At 36.3% G+C, this 17,228-nt stretch overlaps 3 protein-coding genes across 3 annotated transcripts; 2 read left to right on the plus strand and 1 right to left on the minus strand.

Annotated features, from left to right (window-relative positions):
• The first annotated feature begins 3,140 nt into the window (after nt 1-3,140).
• Nucleotides 3,141-6,108, plus strand: LOC118750305. Its single transcript, XM_036485028.1, has 5 exons — nt 3,141-3,219; nt 4,602-4,836; nt 4,992-5,529; nt 5,602-5,821; nt 5,885-6,108. The coding sequence occupies exons 1-5, from the start codon at nt 3,141-3,143 to the stop codon at nt 6,106-6,108; spliced, it is 1,296 nt and encodes a 431-aa protein (XP_036340921.1).
• A 5,503-nt stretch (nt 6,109-11,611) lies between these two features.
• Nucleotides 11,612-14,796, plus strand: LOC118736746. Its single transcript, XM_036466765.1, has 4 exons — nt 11,612-12,042; nt 12,133-12,298; nt 12,371-12,899; nt 14,618-14,796. Exons 1-4 carry the CDS (start codon nt 11,645-11,647, stop codon nt 14,794-14,796), a joined length of 1,272 nt encoding a protein of 423 aa, XP_036322658.1. The 5' UTR covers nt 11,612-11,644.
• On the minus strand, nt 14,745-16,869 carry LOC118736655. Its single transcript, XM_036466702.1, has 6 exons — nt 16,668-16,869; nt 16,317-16,594; nt 16,070-16,235; nt 15,676-15,978; nt 15,128-15,344; nt 14,745-15,048 (listed from the first exon to the last, which is right to left on the minus strand). Exons 1-6 carry the CDS (start codon nt 16,773-16,775, stop codon nt 14,867-14,869), a joined length of 1,254 nt encoding a protein of 417 aa, XP_036322595.1. The 5' UTR covers nt 16,776-16,869; the 3' UTR covers nt 14,745-14,866.
• Between the last annotated feature and the right edge of the window lie 359 nt (nt 16,870-17,228).

A 17,228-nucleotide genomic window follows, 5' to 3' on the forward strand; every position in this document is an offset into this window, starting at 1 on the left:
ATCCAATGCTGTGACGAGGCATTTTTATACCAAAACAAACTTTAGATTAAATTTGCGATGGAACCTTAAATATTTTTACGTGCAGAAAAATTTTGTTCAACGAACCCCCCAAAAAAAATCAAATTCATTTCATTTTCTACTGAATGCATTCATCATCAATGAAGCATCTAATGTGTTCACATTTTACCCATTTGGCAATCGCATTCACACAACCGCCAGACAAAACCGAATTCACCAGCAGAGTGTTGGCGAAATACTCTTTCATTAGCAGGTCTAAGAGGAACTAGAGCAAAATAAGTAGAATCCGTGGATGGAGCGATGGCGGCAAGCACTTAACCGGCGCGTAATTTACGAGTACGCGCTTCAATGCACACGCCAGGTTAGTGAACTCCCAGCAAATGCCGCCAGCACCCCCCCCCCCCCCCCCCCCCCCCCGCTCTCCTTCCAACCACACTTCCAAATGTTCAGCTATTCATTGCAAGCTGGTATGGCTACAATTTGGCACCACCAGCGAACAAAGGAAATGTAGCACGAAAGAAAAATTGTTCAGCCGCAGCGCAACGATGAACTGCAGCAGGCGGGAATTCCAGGCAGGAAATTACGAAAAATGTCGGCTATTGACGCTCTAATTTGTTGGTGTTTGTGTGTGTGTTTGTTGTTGTTGAGTGCGTTCGGTGTAAACTAGCTGCAGAATGCTACAAATCATTAAAGTTAATTTCCACTAGTTATTACGGCTGCACACTTTCCGTTTGCAAACACTTAAGCGAACTTTTTCTTTTACCTGTGATGCTTTCGCATTAGCGAAAATGTGCGCGCAAATGCCAGCGGCGGCAGTAGCGATGATGATGATGATGTTACCACTACAACTGCATCGCGCGGCGCAAGAATTTTGCAGATTATTAAAATGAGAAATTGCATTTTTACAGCTTTCGGCTGCAGCTGCTGTACTTAATGTGAGCATTGTGCGGAAATATGGCAACGCCGTAGACATCAACACCAATGGTCGGCATAATTTCGGGCGCAGCGAGTTTGTGTTAACACAAACAAAAAAGGGAAACGCATCTCATTTGCGAAGTTTGCAACTCGTTTGTGGTTGCATTTGGTTTGTAAGCTTTTGTCCAATTACTTAAAGTTGTACTTAAATATGATGAATGCCTTTGGGACTTTGAAGGCTAAGGTAATGCAATGTTTTACTAAAGGAGCGAAACTCATCTATTTTTTTCAGGGACTTAACTTTGTCTGAATTGGCTGTTGTTCCTTCTTTCTCAGCGGATGTCATCATAAATACATTTTATGAATAACAAGAAAAGAAGTATAAGTTCGGGCGAAACCCGAAGCTTATGCGACAATCGGTTTGGTGAATACGTCCCATATTTAACCATAAAGTTTTTTATAGGCATATGTAGAATATCTTAGTAGTAGTCTTTTTGGTACCCGCTGAGGCGTGTGAATAATAAAAATTCAGTTTTCGTCCAAGGTTACCCTACCTATTTTGACTCATGCGATGAATAAATCAGCAGACTACTTTGTAGGGGTTTAAATAAATTCACTTTGCTTATATTGGTGAATGTAACGGTAGTAGGGTGCCGGCTTTAATCGCCATCTCTTTTCAGAGTACCATTTCACAGTTAAATTAAAGGCTGCCTGCAATCGGATTGAAAACACATAAGTGGTATTCACCAAATTGAGTAAGGCCTGGAACCATGGCAAAAGAGCAGATGAACTCAGGCAACGACTGTTGACAACAGTCTCAATTTGGTGAATGCCACTATAGCGTCTTCCAGCCACAACAGCGCACACTCATAGACGACTAACCATCTCCATAAGGGTAAGCATTGAATCCGTTGCCGTTTAGTTTTCCACGAGATCATTGGTAATCAATGTTGTGGAATGCAACTTTGCTAAGTTTTTGATTAGAAAGGAACTGAAGCTAATTTGTCTATCCGCCTTTCGGAGTTTCTAAGCACATCCACAATTTGGGTGTAAATATAATCCTAAGCTTCTTCACGGAGGATAGTATGTCGACCATGAGTAGATTTTCTCGGAGTAAACTGGTGAATCCGAAATTATCATCATTTGATTTTCTTAAAAGTTTTATTGCTTTGCGGCCGTTTTGTGTTTGAGCGAAAGCAAATCAGATGTTTTTCTATCAAAAGGATGACAATCTCTGGCCTTTGACCGTACTACATTCGTCTCTCTTTCAGTATAAACACGGCCAAACTATGACCTACTTATACTAATCGGTTTTCATTCGATTTAAGCAGCTCGGGGTCCAAACTACTTTTTGGCGTATCGGGTACACAGCCTAACCTACCTAGCAAGAATAAGTATTTGGCTGTAGCCTTGATAGTGTTGCAAATAGCAATGATTTATCAGGAACAGCTTAGAAGTTTTTCTGCTGGAACTATGGCAAGCAACAATTTCTCAATCCAATCACAATTTAATATTAAAAATACTTCTATTTTTAAAGTATTCGTATTTTTAGAGTATTCGTTTAACAAACCGGATCGCGGCTGGTGAAAATTTTTATTTTAATTTTTTTAAAGTAACTAATTACTGAGGAACAATTAATCTCTTGAACTCGAGCTCGAACCGAAGCGAACAGTTCATTCCATGTAAAGAGATCCAAACTGGTATAAGTCGCATGTTCCTTTGCGATTGCTCCCGGAGTTATCCCGGATTAGTCGCATTTTTTGCAGGGATTCTGTACAATTTTTTAACAGATATTGCATACATACATATATTAATATTTACACACAGACCGATAAATACATATGCACCTATAAATAATCCCTCAACTAATGCCTCAGCAATTACAATAAAATTCCCACCTCCGCACAGCATCCCCTGACAAACACACAGACAGCGCTCTAATAGAAACATTTTATCAGCTAGAAAACTTGTTTAATTTTTTGCGGTGCAATTGAGCGCATCATTCAGCTTGCAGCTATTTATTTAGCGAGTAGAAAAATGCCAGCCACACTCGTTTGGTTTTGCATTCGTCTCAACGCGCATTGCATGTGAATCCAATGCCAAGTGCAGCGGCGCGTAATTTAAAAATGTGTTTCTAATAAAATATTTTCATAATTAATTAAACGGAATAATCTTGAGTCAGTGTAGAACAAAAATTACAAACAAAAATGTCAATTGAATGCAATGAAGATGAACTTGTGCCGCCTAAGTGGATGGATGGAGCATTCTTTCTGAAAGTGGCTGGGAGTATAGAAAAGTGCAGTGGTGATCCGAAGGTGGGACGTTATTAAAGAGAGAAAAAAAAATGTATTAAATGTAGCAAATCGCAAATAACAAGAGCGGTTTAGTTAGTTTTTAATTTTACTTAAATTTTTCAGCAAACAGGGTTGCACCAAAAAAATAAAATACATAAAACAAAGTGTTAATAAATGTATGTATGTATGTGGGATGCATCACATTCGAATGATGCAAATCAGATCACGAACGAGACTAACTTAATTGACTTATAATGGATTTCCACTGAGCATTAAATGGCAAAAATCTCTTATGAAATAGTTATGCCGAATTTCCACTAGGCATTGAAATTACAAAAAAATTGGTGCCATTTAAAAAATGCAATGTGGAAATGAACTTTATGACTATGGTTTAACGTAATGACAAGATTATTTTCAATGCTCAATTTTGTCCTTAAAATTTTTGCCATTTAATGACTAGTAGAAATCTAGCTTAGGTATTGCGTTGTTAGATTCATAAAAAATTAAATTTTTTCACATTGCATTTTTAAATGGCACAAATTATATATATTTTTTTTAATCAATGTCTAGTGGTAATTAGGCTTAAGTTTCGCCATTTTTAATATATAGCATTGCGGGAATATATTGTTTCTTGTGCCGTAAGCGTATCTGGCAACTCTGTTACCTTCGTCTATGTGAGGCCTCTTACGGCAGCCAGCATAAACTAACCAACCTGCTTTCGACAAAAAAGGCAATAAAACGAAGGCATATCAAATATACATACATACAATATCTTGGTTGAAATGCAAAAAGTCATAACTGATAAAAAATTCAAAATTCAAAATTTTTGATTTATATGATGGATTTCATCGAATTAAATCTCCCCACATCATTTTATGAAAAAAATAAAAAATAAATAACGTCTTTTTGCATTTCAGGTGACGATATGTAAATCTTTCAGTGACTTTTGAGTAAAATAATTTTTGCCATTTTCTTTCGAGGCTGGATAAATTTCAAAATCCAAGGGTTTTCCTATTTCTGTATCCTTTTCAAATAAAAGGATTGCATAAGGTACTAGTTAGGTATTTTTTCCAGTAATAACCTCTTCATTGAACCAGGGCCGGATTTACAAAGAAGTCCTTTGATAATAATGCTTATTACCTAGATTTCTCTTTCTGTAGATAAAATGATGTGGAATATTTCTGAATTCTGTATAAAGTTTAAAAGCGTGATTTATATGGTATTCGTCAAAGCATGAACCATATTTTTATAAAAGATAACAAAAAATTTGAGCTTGAAAATCATTGTAAATATTGAAAACCAAACACAATTAGTCCACTTTTAACCACCAGTGTACATTTAAAATCTCCTGCAGATCTATGACTTGAAAATTAGTCCAGCCTCTCAAAAGGGAGACCACAAAATACAAATACAAATACAAATGCAACAACAGCAGAGTCAAGGAACAGATAGTCATCATAAAAACTGTACCAGAACAGCACTCGGCGAAGTACCAGCAGCTGAGCGGCTTGCATTTCTTTGCCAATGAGGAACTTATCTACAGCGAGGTGATACCAAAATTTGAAGCTATTTGGCGGCATTATGGAGAAAATATCAAATTCGGTGGACGGTAAGAGTCAAGATCATGCCGACAACAAAATAAATTAGAGCAAAAGCAAAAGTAAAAATTTCGATATAAAGTTTTGACAGTTTCTCAGTTACACTGTTAAGCACTTTTAACTTTTTACCTATCCACCTATCTCTGCTCTTTTACTCCTCACCCAGCGCCCTTTACAGCGCACTTCAGCCGCATCCCGTTATTGTGTTGGAAGATTTATGTCTTGCCGGCTACGACATCTTGCGCGACCGCCTGTTCAAGCTCGACGAAGTCAAGGCATGTCTGCACAAGTTGGCCTGCTGGCATGCTGTCAGCCATAAAGTGACACTGCAACAACAACGAGCCGTCAACCGCACACCACCCGTGTCGACCGCGTCAGCAGAGTGTGAGCGCGCTGCCCGGGCGGCAGTGGTGTCGCTGCATCACGGCCTCTTCACCGCAACGAATCTAATGAATACGGCATACATGCACAATGGCTTGCGAAACATGATTGCGGCTCTCGAGCAGGCAGGTGGACTTGAAGTTTATTTAACCAAATTGCGCGCCATGCAGCCGCAATTGTTGGAACGTTGTCTGGAAATGAACAATGCGTACGTGGCGGCGGGGGTGGAGGGACCCATTTATGTGCTCAATCACGGTGACTTTCACACACGTAACCTGATGGTGCGGCAGACAGCCGATGGCCGCGTGGAGGATGCGGTATTTGTAAGTAGAAAAGCTTTCACGTTTATTAGTGCCAAAATTTAGAATTACAAGCCTTTGAATTCGCATTTACAGATTGACTTTCAAGCGAGCTTTTTAGGTCCTTCCGGCTGCGATTTGCAGTACTTGAGTGTGACCTTGTTCGATCGGCAGCTGCGCGATGAAAAGCGTGATGAGCTTTTCAGCTTTTATTTTCAGTGCTTTGTTGAGGGCCTGCGGCGTAAGCTGCAGTTCACTGGTCACGTACCAAGCTTTGATGACTTCACAGCAGATTGCAAACGTTGGCGACATTTCGGTGTGTGTGTGCATTAGGCGTTTACTCTTACGGCAAAGCTTGTGATTCCCTTTACTCTTTCAGAAATTTACTTGCTGACTACGAATTTACCATTGACCGCGCTCAACCCCGCAAAGGGCTGCAATGTTGCCATAAATCGAATATTTAATGAGAAAAAATATCGCAGCTTTTATTATAGAAACCCTGACTACATTGCATATTTGCGGGAATTATTACCGAAATATTTGACTGATGGCTATTTAGATGCGAGGTTCAAAGTATTCCTAAAATGTGCTTACAATAGTTAAGTAAGTTATTTGAAATCACTGACGATCAGAGAGAGCTTTTAAGCTTGTTTAAGATTGTCAAACATCATATATGAGTGCTGGAGCGAGCTTAAAAAGCTCTGCACAGTACCAAAGTGGCCTGCACTGATTTACTTAGATCAGAAGTGGGCAGATAGAGCTTTAGTACTGAAGCCAGGCCGAGAGAGCTTTTGTATAGAAAGCTAAAAAAGACTCTACACCGGAAATGGACACCGCCTTGCTCGCGGGCAAAGTGATTTTAAGATTTCTATATATTTCGTATAGACACATGCGGAGTAAAAGCTCTCTCTTGCCGTCGCTGATCTACACTTAAGCAAGGTGACTTATATCAATGACGCTTGGAAAGAGATTTTATTATATTAACACCATATTATTTCTGCTTTGGTTTTCCTTAGTTTATTTCTTTATACTTACTTTACACTAGCTATCTATGCCCAGTTCTTCTGCTCACGAGTGAAAATAGCTTGTGCTTTCATATGTACTCAGCCGTAGCTTATGTGCTTGGACACATACAAGACATCGTACGCGTTGGGGTAGAGGTAGTTTACATTAATATTTGCCAAATAATAATTTTTTAGCTTTTCAATTAGAAATGACAACGCTTTGCAGAAAAAACCACACACACAAAAACTCTGAGAAATCGAAACCTACGGTAATTTTAAGTAATCGGAAAGTGGTTTGGTATGCAGCCATTTTATGTAGGACTGTAATTCGGAGCTCACTTGGCCAAAAATTTTAATTGCCGAGATTTCGAGTTAACATTCTGCGAACCGTTTTTCATTGTGCTAAAATGCAATGATCCGTATGATTATTATTATTGTTGGGGATAGAGCACTGCGACCTTAAGGTCTATTGTGACCCAAATGATTCGTTTCAAGCAAAAATCTCTGCACCAGTATGTACGTATAGAGTAGAAAATATTTATGTACAAAGTAAAGCAGACACTTGATATAATTTAATAGTTAAGCGCATGTGCAAGCAACAACAGCAATTTAAGTAGAATTTTAGATTTAATCTCTCAAATAAATACATCTCGTTAAGTTCTTTTATACCTATGTAATCAGTATTATTAAGTATTCATGCAAAATTTAAAGCTATGCGAAATGAATTCCAATAAATTTGTATTCTCTATTTACACCTTTGTGCTTCCTTAATAAATAAATGTTCATACGTCTAAATGTACTAGCTATGTATTTATGTATTTATACATACTTATGGGCGTAATTTTATGCATATGAGTATCTTAATTTTAAACCCAGTTCAATTTAGAACACAACAATGAATAACCATAGTTGATAAAACTGAATTTGTATAATGACATTAGAAGGATTTTTAGCTGTTAAACAATTTGGCTATGAATTTCCTAAATCTCATCACATTTCCAATTAATAATACATACTAGATTCGACTGAAATAGTTTCGCAGTGTAAAACTTTCCAAGAATTGATTTGTAAAGAGATTTAATAATGCCTAAAACCATTTACAATTTGAAAGTCACCACAAAGAGCTTCTGAGAATTTAGAATAATTTAACTAATATTTCTGTGTTCGTATGGAAAAGTAGCTTATGTCGAAAGGCTGGCTTTAGTATAAATCGGCATTCGCAGCATACGATTGCGAATGACTTACGGGCGCTAAGCCGTTAAACAACTTTTATCAAATAAACGTACAAGAAATAGTTCCACTAGCAAGTCAATATTCTTTTTAAGTCTCATCAAAAAATTCCTTGTCCTTTAAAAAATAAAGGGAATGCCGCATTATACTAAAGCCGGCCTTTCGACATAAGCTACTTTTCCATACGAACACAGATTTTACGATTGATGACTACAGGCAATGTAGATATTTAATGGGATAAGATAAACAAAAGCAGTTGAATTTTATTTTCTTTTTTAAGCATTTAAAGATAATATCATATATTACACCAATACCCCAGAGGAGGTCAAAAATTTTTTGTTATAGAGGTGGATATACAAGTATGTAAATCGGAAGAAACCGTCGTCATTAAGGAAATTCAGTTTGCGCATATGATTAAGTGCCTCAGTAGCCAAGGGAAACGACCACAACAGGTCTTCGTAACTCAGCACTGAGTGAAACTATATATAAAGCAATGTGCCTGCCTTCTGAAAAAAATGTGACTTAGTAACTCAGTGCTGCTTCCTTAGCTCAGCTATTATAATCGCAGAGTTATCATTGTGGTCCTACCCGGTGTTGGGCATTTGCAACTGATGAGATGGCTACCAGTTTATGCTTAATATATGGTAGGTAGGTTGGTGTGGTTGCCACTGCTACGTAGGGACACACATACGCCACGATTTGCAGACCCGTTGTGATACCGGAACTAAGAGTTTTCACTCCCCCTTGCTGAACCATTTCGTATCCTTGCGATATTCGTAAGGCACGTAGGATTTAAATCTCCCAATTGTTCAAAGTAACTGAAGAAAGGAAACCCTAGAAAACGCAATCTACTAGATAATGCCGTACAGTTACAGAGAATAATAAATGTGTTTTAGTTTTTCTTGAGGAATCACTCAGATGAGTGATTGATCTATTGACTCAAGACTGACGTTGTTGAATGCCCCTTCTATGTTCGAAAAAAGCTGACAAAGTACAAAATAGTTTTTCATTTTAACTTTTATTTCAACATAGATTGATTGGAAGAAAAATACTGATAAAAATAAAATATTTCACACAAGCAGGGTTGAAATTTGGAAATTCCTGCCCGTATTTTGTTTGTAAGTCGAATATTAAGGCATTATTACTATGATAGCAAGGCCGAGTAAACATAGTCAACTTATGTACAGTAGTCGAAAAAATTATAGTCGCACCAAATTTTGACAAGTTTTAAAATTTTGGTTCTTGTTGTTATTTAATTTTGGTTAGTTTTTTATAGTTCATTCTTTAACAACATCCGCATAAATACAAGTTTAAAGGCAGTGTCACACGCTTGTATATTTGCTGAAATTTGGTGCAAATCGTATGCAAATTGTGTGAATACCAAATATTCTCCTTTATCCCAATCACGAAAAACAATTTGTTGGAATAGATGATTCCAATATTTTGACTACAAAAAAAAATTTTCTCAATTTTTTATTTTGTAACAAAAGCCTAATATAAAAATGCACAAATCTGTACAAATGTACCAATCTAGTGGCACTGCCTTAAAAATGTATGCAATTTAAAAAAAAAATCGACAAATTTTCGTTAAAATTTCGAGTTTTTTAATTAAATTCTGAATATGCAGTTTTGTAGCCCCTTGAATTCTAGTAGAATAAAGTACAAGTTTCTCATGGCTAAAAATTACAGTTGATTTTTTTAGAATTTTTAAAAAAGATCAAAATTTTGTACGAAAGCATGTTAATTTTTTTTTATTTTGCACAAAGTTGGAAACTTGGATTTTCACGGGGTTTGTTAAAGAATGAACTTTTTTTTTATAAAAAAAATAACAAAAAAATTAAACAACATCAAATATAATACGCTAAAACTTGGCAAAAAGTGGTTCGGCTATAATTTTTTGACCACTGTATGTATTTTGCTATATATTTAATTGGGCATGCACATCATACTACATAACGGTATGTACTACACAATCTCGGTATCCCGGGATTAGTCCCGGTATTTAGATGTTCATTACTTTTCAACAACTGAAATCGAACAAATTGTTTCTATATTGTTTGAGAAGCTCTCCTACCATAAAATAAATAATAAATAAATGGGTTTGAAACCTACTTTATTATTTAAAATGGCATTTTTGTTTTTTTTTTTTCTCTCTGACGTCAGTATTTATTTTAAAGGACTTTGTAATTTCAAACATATGAAATGAAAGAGGAAATTCCTTTAGAATGTCAGAACAACTAAACCGATTTTTTCGTTAGAAGGGAAGAAAATAATTTATATTTCCGAATATACCCTCCTTTTTTTCACATTGCATCGTGTCTGCGAATTATCACGAATTTAGGAGCATTTTCGGTAGCTTCAATTCGGACATCTGTGTTCTTTTTATGCAAACGAATATAGGAGCTACGAAGTCGACGAAATAAGGAAATCGTAGTTTGATATACTTATGTCTGCGCTTACGAAGTAAAAACAGTGGCGCCACAAAAGCATACCTCTCGCTTCACAGTTAGCTTTGCAATACAGATTATAAACCTCTCCACGGTTTAATTAAAAAATGTAATCAACAACAGGCAAGTGGCTTCCAAATAATCAGCTGTGCAAATGAAACGAATATAAATGCATTATCTTTTATTGCAGCTAAATTTTGTAGATAAAACAGCATGATTTGCATTCACATGCACGCTAACATATATGTATGTATGTGTGCGCATGTGAGATATGTACTTAAAAAATAATAAATGAGAAAAATGCTAATATTTGTTCATTAAGAAACTGCTTTGACTATGATTTTCAAAGGGAGAGCTGGTGAGAGCAAAAAAACAAACAAACTTTATGTTAATTAGAGTATGTAGTTAAGCCACACACACTCTTATCACTCAACGCCTCTAAGTGAGTGAGTGAGCTATTTGTATATTTTGTTAGATAACACTCTCCCTTATCTACATACAAACATGGGTACATACTTATATATTCATATATGTGTTGCCATATACTAGTACTACATAAAATTAGACAAAAAATAAAGGAATGTATAAAATAGAATTTTACGAATACATACTTAGTAAAAATTTTCAGAACGTAATGCCAAATTATTATCTCCTTTCGGTCGGAATTCTTAGTAAAAGTAAAAAACGTCCGTATTTTACCTACTATAGAAAGTCTTTAATTAACATTATTATTTCTTTACGGAGTAGTTACAGAAATTTATAAAAGCTAAAAATTTTCAGTTGGATTTTTTTTTGCTGGGTACAGAAACTAAGATTTGAGGTAATGTACCAAATTTCAAGCAGAGTCAAATTTCGAAAACAAAATAGTTAGGGCCTTTCTTTATTAATGTAACGGTATACTCTTATAATAGATAATTTGACATTTTTAGGCCTTAAAATATATGTCAGATTTTGAAACATCCGTTTTAATATAAATTAGTCCCAAACTAATGCTTTTTAATAGAACCCACTTAAAAACTTTATAAGTGCCTTAGCAGATTGAATCACAGAAGTGAATTAAATTGTAGACAAAACCTAAAATTCACTATACATAGGTAGTCATGAAGGAAAAATATTTGCTTTAATTGGAAAAATATTCTGCGAATTATGTAAAAAAATCTACCAACCGTTTTTTTTTTGGTTGTGCCTCTTTTGAAGATTGTGTTCGAATTATCTCTTCTATTACAACACTTTTTTATAAGCGGAATCTTAATGGTAAGACACATCTTACATTCTCTTTCCATATCTCTCTCTCTCTCCTTAGTTGTCATAAATATTAGAATCAAATGTCAACTATGTTTTCAAACTTTTAAACTACTCGCTACACACTTCGTCACTTATCATTTATTTAGATTAATTACACTACTTACCTAGCGTGGACGTTGCGGTGAATTTAATTTAATTTATTTACCCAGAATTATGAGTTCAATAACCGAGTACGACAAAGACGAACTGGTGCCGCCGCAATGGTTGAACAATGCCTTCTTTGAGCAAGTCTTGCAGCCGCAAAGCAGTAAGGGGAAAATTAAAATAACAAATATAACAATCGAGCCCGCCACCGAAAAGGGTGAACACTACGCAAGTGTAATGTACCGAGCCAACGTGACGTTTACTTTACCAGCCGACTGTGATGCCGCGCCACGGCAGCAAAGCAAATCATTAATTGTGAAAGCATTACCTGAGCTGCGGGGCGAGAAACAACGGCTGCTGCAGGACTCCAAGCTCTTCGAAACCGAAATCGGCATTTACACTGAAGTCGTGCCAAGGCTGGAAGAGGCATTGCAGTTGGCAGGCGAATGCGTACAATTTGGCGCCAGGTAGAAAATTGATTGAAAACTTGAAAAAAATAAAACTTTAAAATATGTGTGTGTATGTAAATATGTATGTATGTATATGAAATAGTACAGCTGCCTCTACAATACGCTCAGGCCCCTAAAAGTATTGGTGTTTGAAGATTTAACCGAGCTGGGCTATGAAATCGTGCGCATGCGTGCGCTAACTGTGAACGAAATTAAAGCAGCCTATCGTAAGTTGGCCAAATGGCATGCGGCAAGCTATAAACTAGCAAAGGAGGTTGGTGCTTTGCATTTTTATTTGCTTTAAACTTTGATTTAAAATTTGATTTGCTTCCACATTAATTGCCAGCGCCCTGAAATCTGCCATAAATATCGCCATAGCTTCATGACTATTCCATACATTGTGAATAGCTCCTTCATATCGAGCGGTATCAAAAATTTCATCGATATGCTAGGCTCCGTGCCTACTTTGGCAGCATATAAGCCGTACTTTCTGAAACTCCAGCCAGATTGGGCTGCCAAATGTCGCGCCACATACACCGAATATTTCTTGAACCACCAGCAGCAAACCTACTATGGCATTTGCCATGGCGACTTACTTGCCAATAATTTAATGTTCAAACATAATCGTGTAACTGGCGAGTTAGCGGATGTGCTGCTGGTGGACTATCAACTTGCCTATGTGGGGCCACTGGTCAACGATCTCATCTATGCCTTCTACATGCTCTACACCGCTGAGCAGCGTGCCAACAATCGAGAAGAGCTCTTACAGTATTATTTTGAGAGTTTCATGCAGGCTTTGAAAAGGCTTGGCTGTTCGGTGGAGGCGTTAAGTTTTGAATGTTTTCAGGAACAATTGAAGCGGCAAAAAACTTTGGGTAAGTGGTATGCCAATAAGGTGAGAGTTTACGATATATTCTAGATAATAGCACCGGTGGAATGATAACGGTATAGACAACTATAATGCCAACAATAAAGATAACAGTATCGCTTTAGAATTTCGTTTACAATTTTGATTACAATAACGCTTATTTTATATGTACATATATAAAAATTAAAATAGATTTGAAGAGCTTTAAGAAGTGAAATTTTCAAACAAATTTTCGATTTATCCTACTGTAGATCTCGGGAAGTCATTGCGATAGAGTAGAGGAACTCGGTACGGAGATGTATCATATCAATACCATACTCATGGAGAAAAATGGGCGTTATTGGGGAAGGAACGCGGGGCACCTTCCAGACAAACTGAATTTAAAAAATGAGATTCAACTTGAATTAAGGGAATTAGGTAGTCGAAATGTGTTATTAAAATGTGGGTGTCAGACAGAAGAGGTTTAGGAAGGTTGTAGTATGAAAATATTTTGAAGAGCGTTACCACCTGTTTGAAAAGTGGAATTGAATTATATTATATACAAATTATATGAAATATTAAAACAAAAGAGTTTTGACATAACTTTTGTTTGAACATTTGGATAAGTTAGATAAGATAATAGGGTTGCCGCCTGTTAAAATATTATATCCAATTCAAATTATTTAATAATTTAATTTAGCTATTGCAATATGGCTATCAACCGAAATAGTTTTGCAAAAGCCGTATTTCTAAATGACATTTAGGGGTTGCCAACTGCTTCAAAATTCAAATTCAACTTGAATTAAGGAAATTAGATAATTGAAATATGTATCACAATATGGGTGTCAAACGAACGAGGTTTAAAAAGATTGCAGTTTGAAAATATTTTGAATATGGTTGCCATCTGTTACAAAATCGGAACTTAATTAACTTATACACAAGTTACATCATGTATTAAAATTTGCGTGTCCAGCGAAATAGTGTTAGGAAACTATTAGTTTGGACACTTGCAAAATATTTGAGGTGTTTGTAGAGTGTTGCGCCCTGTTTAAAAAGTCATATTCAAATTATTTAATAAGTTAAATGAAATATTCTAATATTTCCAATACTCAGCGAAGCGGGTCACGACAAACTAGTTTTTTATGAATAAGGGTGTTAGTTAATATATTTTCAAAGGAACTTAATCTTGTAAATGAAATTCATCTTCCTTCAAATATGCATGAATTCAGTATTAATTTTAACAGAATAAGGTTATTCAAATAGGTGGCAACCCGCTACAAAAATATTTTCAGCAGTAAGCTTTCCTAAACCTCTTTAGTTTGATAAATAAAAACAACAAAAATATTTTATCCTGTAAGCCTTCTTAAGCTCCTCTCTTGTCGCAGCCATATTTCAATATTTACTTTATCTTATCAATTTACTTAAACTTCAATTTTCAAACAAATTGCAACTCTCTAACTATTTTGTTCCTTTATTTTAAGTTGGATCTTTAGCAATGCATCGGTGAAAACCGCATTTAATTCCATGTATTAATTTTCAAGTGATACGCGTGCAAACATACATACAGACAAAAATTCTAAAAATTGTTGATTTGGCTTCTGTTGCTCTAATAAGGACCCCCCCCCCCCCTTCCCTATTAATTTGTCCTTAATATCTTTAATGTGCAGATATCAGCCTATTACAATTTTATTATATTTATAGAATATCTCATAATTCTTAATTAAATAAACAGTCTTTTTTTGACAGCACTCTTCCTCCTGCTCAGCTTTCTGCCCATACGCTATGCACTTAGCGCCGGTCTATTGGATAGAGATCACATGATGGCCACCGACGAAGAGCGCAGCGAGCTCTATTATAATAAAAACTACATGGCTGAATTACATAATATTTTGCCAATGTATTTGCATTTTGGTTATTTACAATAAAAAAAAATTTATGTAAAAAAAAAAAATATTTTCAGATTCATTTTAGTAACTTTAAGATTACTCCACTTTTTTACTGCTCAAAATAGCCCAAATGTAAAAATCGCGGCAGCAACACTCGCAGCTCATTCACAATTTTCGATTTCGTATAATATGCTCTCCGCTCTGCATCCGATTCAACCAGTTTATACACCTCGATGCTGTCATCTACAAATCCATAGTTAAAGATCAACAATGTGAACAACAAGAAGAGACCTGGTGGGGAAAAGTTCGGGTAGTTTTAAAGCATTCAAGCGATTTCCTTAAAGCTGAGCGAAAAAAAATTTGTATGTACCCCAGTGCCGATGTTCTTGCAATTCTGCTCTGAATTCTGTAATTGTTGGTATGTGACCCCGATACTGCACTCTGCGCAACGTGTCTTGGAAATTCGTTATGTAGTAATAAAGCAACTCGTCCATGTGGTCACGCCTCATATCCGGACTGTAAAACATTACGAAGACATAATGCAGATCAATTGCGGCCGAGCCGAAAATGCTGAGTTGATAATCGAGCTGTGTGAAAAGCAAGGACGTAATGCAATAAAAATACATAGAATATATAGCACCAAAGAATGAAGAATATACAGAGGAAGTATTTTGACTTAAGCCGAAATGTGAATTTATGGCAGAGTCGGCTAAGAAACAAAGGATACGTCAAAACGACGCCACCTGTGTTACTTCAACTGTGTTTTCTACTTCGCGAGCTGTTAAGCTCTCTGCTCTAATCCGCTCGCTCGTAATGCAAGTAAATAGGTATTATTATCGTACCTCCCTGCGAGGACTTCTTAATTTGCACTTGACACTTCTTCTGCATATTGTTTACGCCATGAACCAATTTTCTTACCAACAACAATTCACGCAGCTTGCTATCGCCATTTTTCACCATTACATTCTTGACATGAACATCGCCATGGTTCAGCACTTGAATGCCGCTACGTTTGCCATTCGTGTACGCATTCAATACATCCAATGCCTTGGGTATCAAAAACTTTTCAGCTGCTTCAATATGGGGCAAATATTCTTCTAGATCCGGCGCATCTCTGACTATTTCTTTAGTTAATTTAATGCCATCTCTCAGCACAGGGAAGTTCGGTATATCGACTGTGTTTATGAAGTGTTTATGAAAGCTATTGACGACTTGGTCGCCCTGGCATTCGGATGAAAGAAAATATATGTATGTATATATGTATGTGAGAAGTGGATTGGGTAAAAAAAAAAAATAATTCAATATTTAGTACCTCACGTGCCAATTTAAAAGTAATCGCATGGATTTTAGCCAATTTAAGTAGTGCTAATTTGACTTCTTCTAAAGTACCACGACGATTATTAATGGTAGAGTAGCCGTCGGCTACAAGGTCCTCAAACACTACACATTGTGGCGATTGAAGGCTGTAGTGGAATAATCTAAAATAAGGACAGGAAAAAAAATAAATAAAATAGTTCAGCCTTCACTGTTTCGACCCAAACCGTCCATCTCAAACGCACTTGGGACTGAGCACTGTTTTATCGCCAATCGCTCGCAACTCTGCCTCAATTTTCGGCAACACCTTCGTATACATGCGAATCTCAGTTTCGAAGAGCGGCAGCTGCTTCATTTTATCCTTCTTTATACCATCCACATTTGGCTCAGTTTTCATTATAAACGAAAGCGTCTTCTCCTCTTTGGGCTTGGAGCACAGAGCATAATTGAGCTTTGCACGAAAAAGTACACTCGAGTAGTGATCATTCTTGAGGGTGCCGGGAGAGAGCAGCAAGGTGTTGATCTGAAAATTTAATTCATTTAAATATATATATATACTAACTTTATGGACACCAAAATAAGTATGCCCCTCACACCTTCACACTTTCACTTTCGGTTTTATCGAGTATCCGCTTGAAGAATTCCTCATTTATCCAGTTTGGCGGATTCAATTCATCCTCATTGTAAATATTGCTGTTAACCATATTTGTAATGAAATGTTTGAATGGAATTAAATTTCGATTTTATTTCCAAAATAGTCGGAAGCTCTTTGATTAGCGCTCAGCAACTTGCAATGCTTTTATAGCCAATGCCGAAATATTTTTGTGAGCACACTTAAGCAAAAAGTTTCTTATCATAAGAAAATATTGAGCATGCACACATATATGCATAAGCATTCGCTCAATCAGCTTCTGGCAGATTTTTTTTTTTTTATTTAAATATTTAACGCTTTAATGCTTATATACTGAAACTTTGAATGTCCGCTTGCAGAAGAAGCAAGAATATTGCAATTCGTTTCATTTAATGCATACATGCATACATATGCGCGTACATACTAGGGGAGGCAGAAAAGTTTTTGGGCCTAGGGTATAAAAATAGCGGATAGAAATATGTGCGGGAAGTAGACATACGGTATGACGCAAAAAGACAAAAAAAAA

This window comes from Rhagoletis pomonella, unplaced genomic scaffold (assembly GCF_013731165.1).
Source record: "Rhagoletis pomonella isolate Grant_MI unplaced genomic scaffold, Rhpom_1.0 Rhpom_scaffold_00001, whole genome shotgun sequence".
NCBI lineage: Eukaryota > Metazoa > Arthropoda > Insecta > Diptera > Tephritidae > Rhagoletis > Rhagoletis pomonella.

What these genes read in the sequence shown, in the direction of transcription:
- LOC118736655 (XM_036466702.1), bottom strand. Translation starts at nt 16,775, where the DNA reads ATGGTTAACAGCAATATTTACAATGAGGATGAATTGAATCCGCCAAAC. An exon ending in CCGAAAGTGAAAGTGTGAAG is followed by an intron (nt 16,595 to 16,667) that starts GTGTGAGGGGCA and finishes TTAAATTTTCAG; the next exon opens with ATCAACACCTTGCTGCTCTC. An exon ending in AGCTGCGTGAATTGTTGTTG is followed by an intron (nt 15,345 to 15,675) that starts GTAAGAAAATTG and finishes CTTTTCACACAG; the next exon opens with CTCGATTATCAACTCAGCAT.
- LOC118750305 (XM_036485028.1), top strand. Translation starts at nt 3,141, where the DNA reads ATGTCAATTGAATGCAATGAAGATGAACTTGTGCCGCCTAAGTGGATG. An exon ending in CTTTCTGAAAGTGGCTGGGA is followed by an intron (nt 3,220 to 4,601) that starts GTATAGAAAAGT and finishes CTTGAAAATTAG; the next exon opens with TCCAGCCTCTCAAAAGGGAG. An exon ending in CAAACGTTGGCGACATTTCG is followed by an intron (nt 5,822 to 5,884) that starts GTGTGTGTGTGC and finishes TTACTCTTTCAG; the next exon opens with AAATTTACTTGCTGACTACG.
- LOC118736746 (XM_036466765.1), top strand. Translation starts at nt 11,645, where the DNA reads ATGAGTTCAATAACCGAGTACGACAAAGACGAACTGGTGCCGCCGCAA. An exon ending in TGCGTACAATTTGGCGCCAG is followed by an intron (nt 12,043 to 12,132) that starts GTAGAAAATTGA and finishes GAAATAGTACAG; the next exon opens with CTGCCTCTACAATACGCTCA. An exon ending in GAAGCGGCAAAAAACTTTGG is followed by an intron (nt 12,900 to 14,617) that starts GTAAGTGGTATG and finishes TTTTTTTGACAG; the next exon opens with CACTCTTCCTCCTGCTCAGC.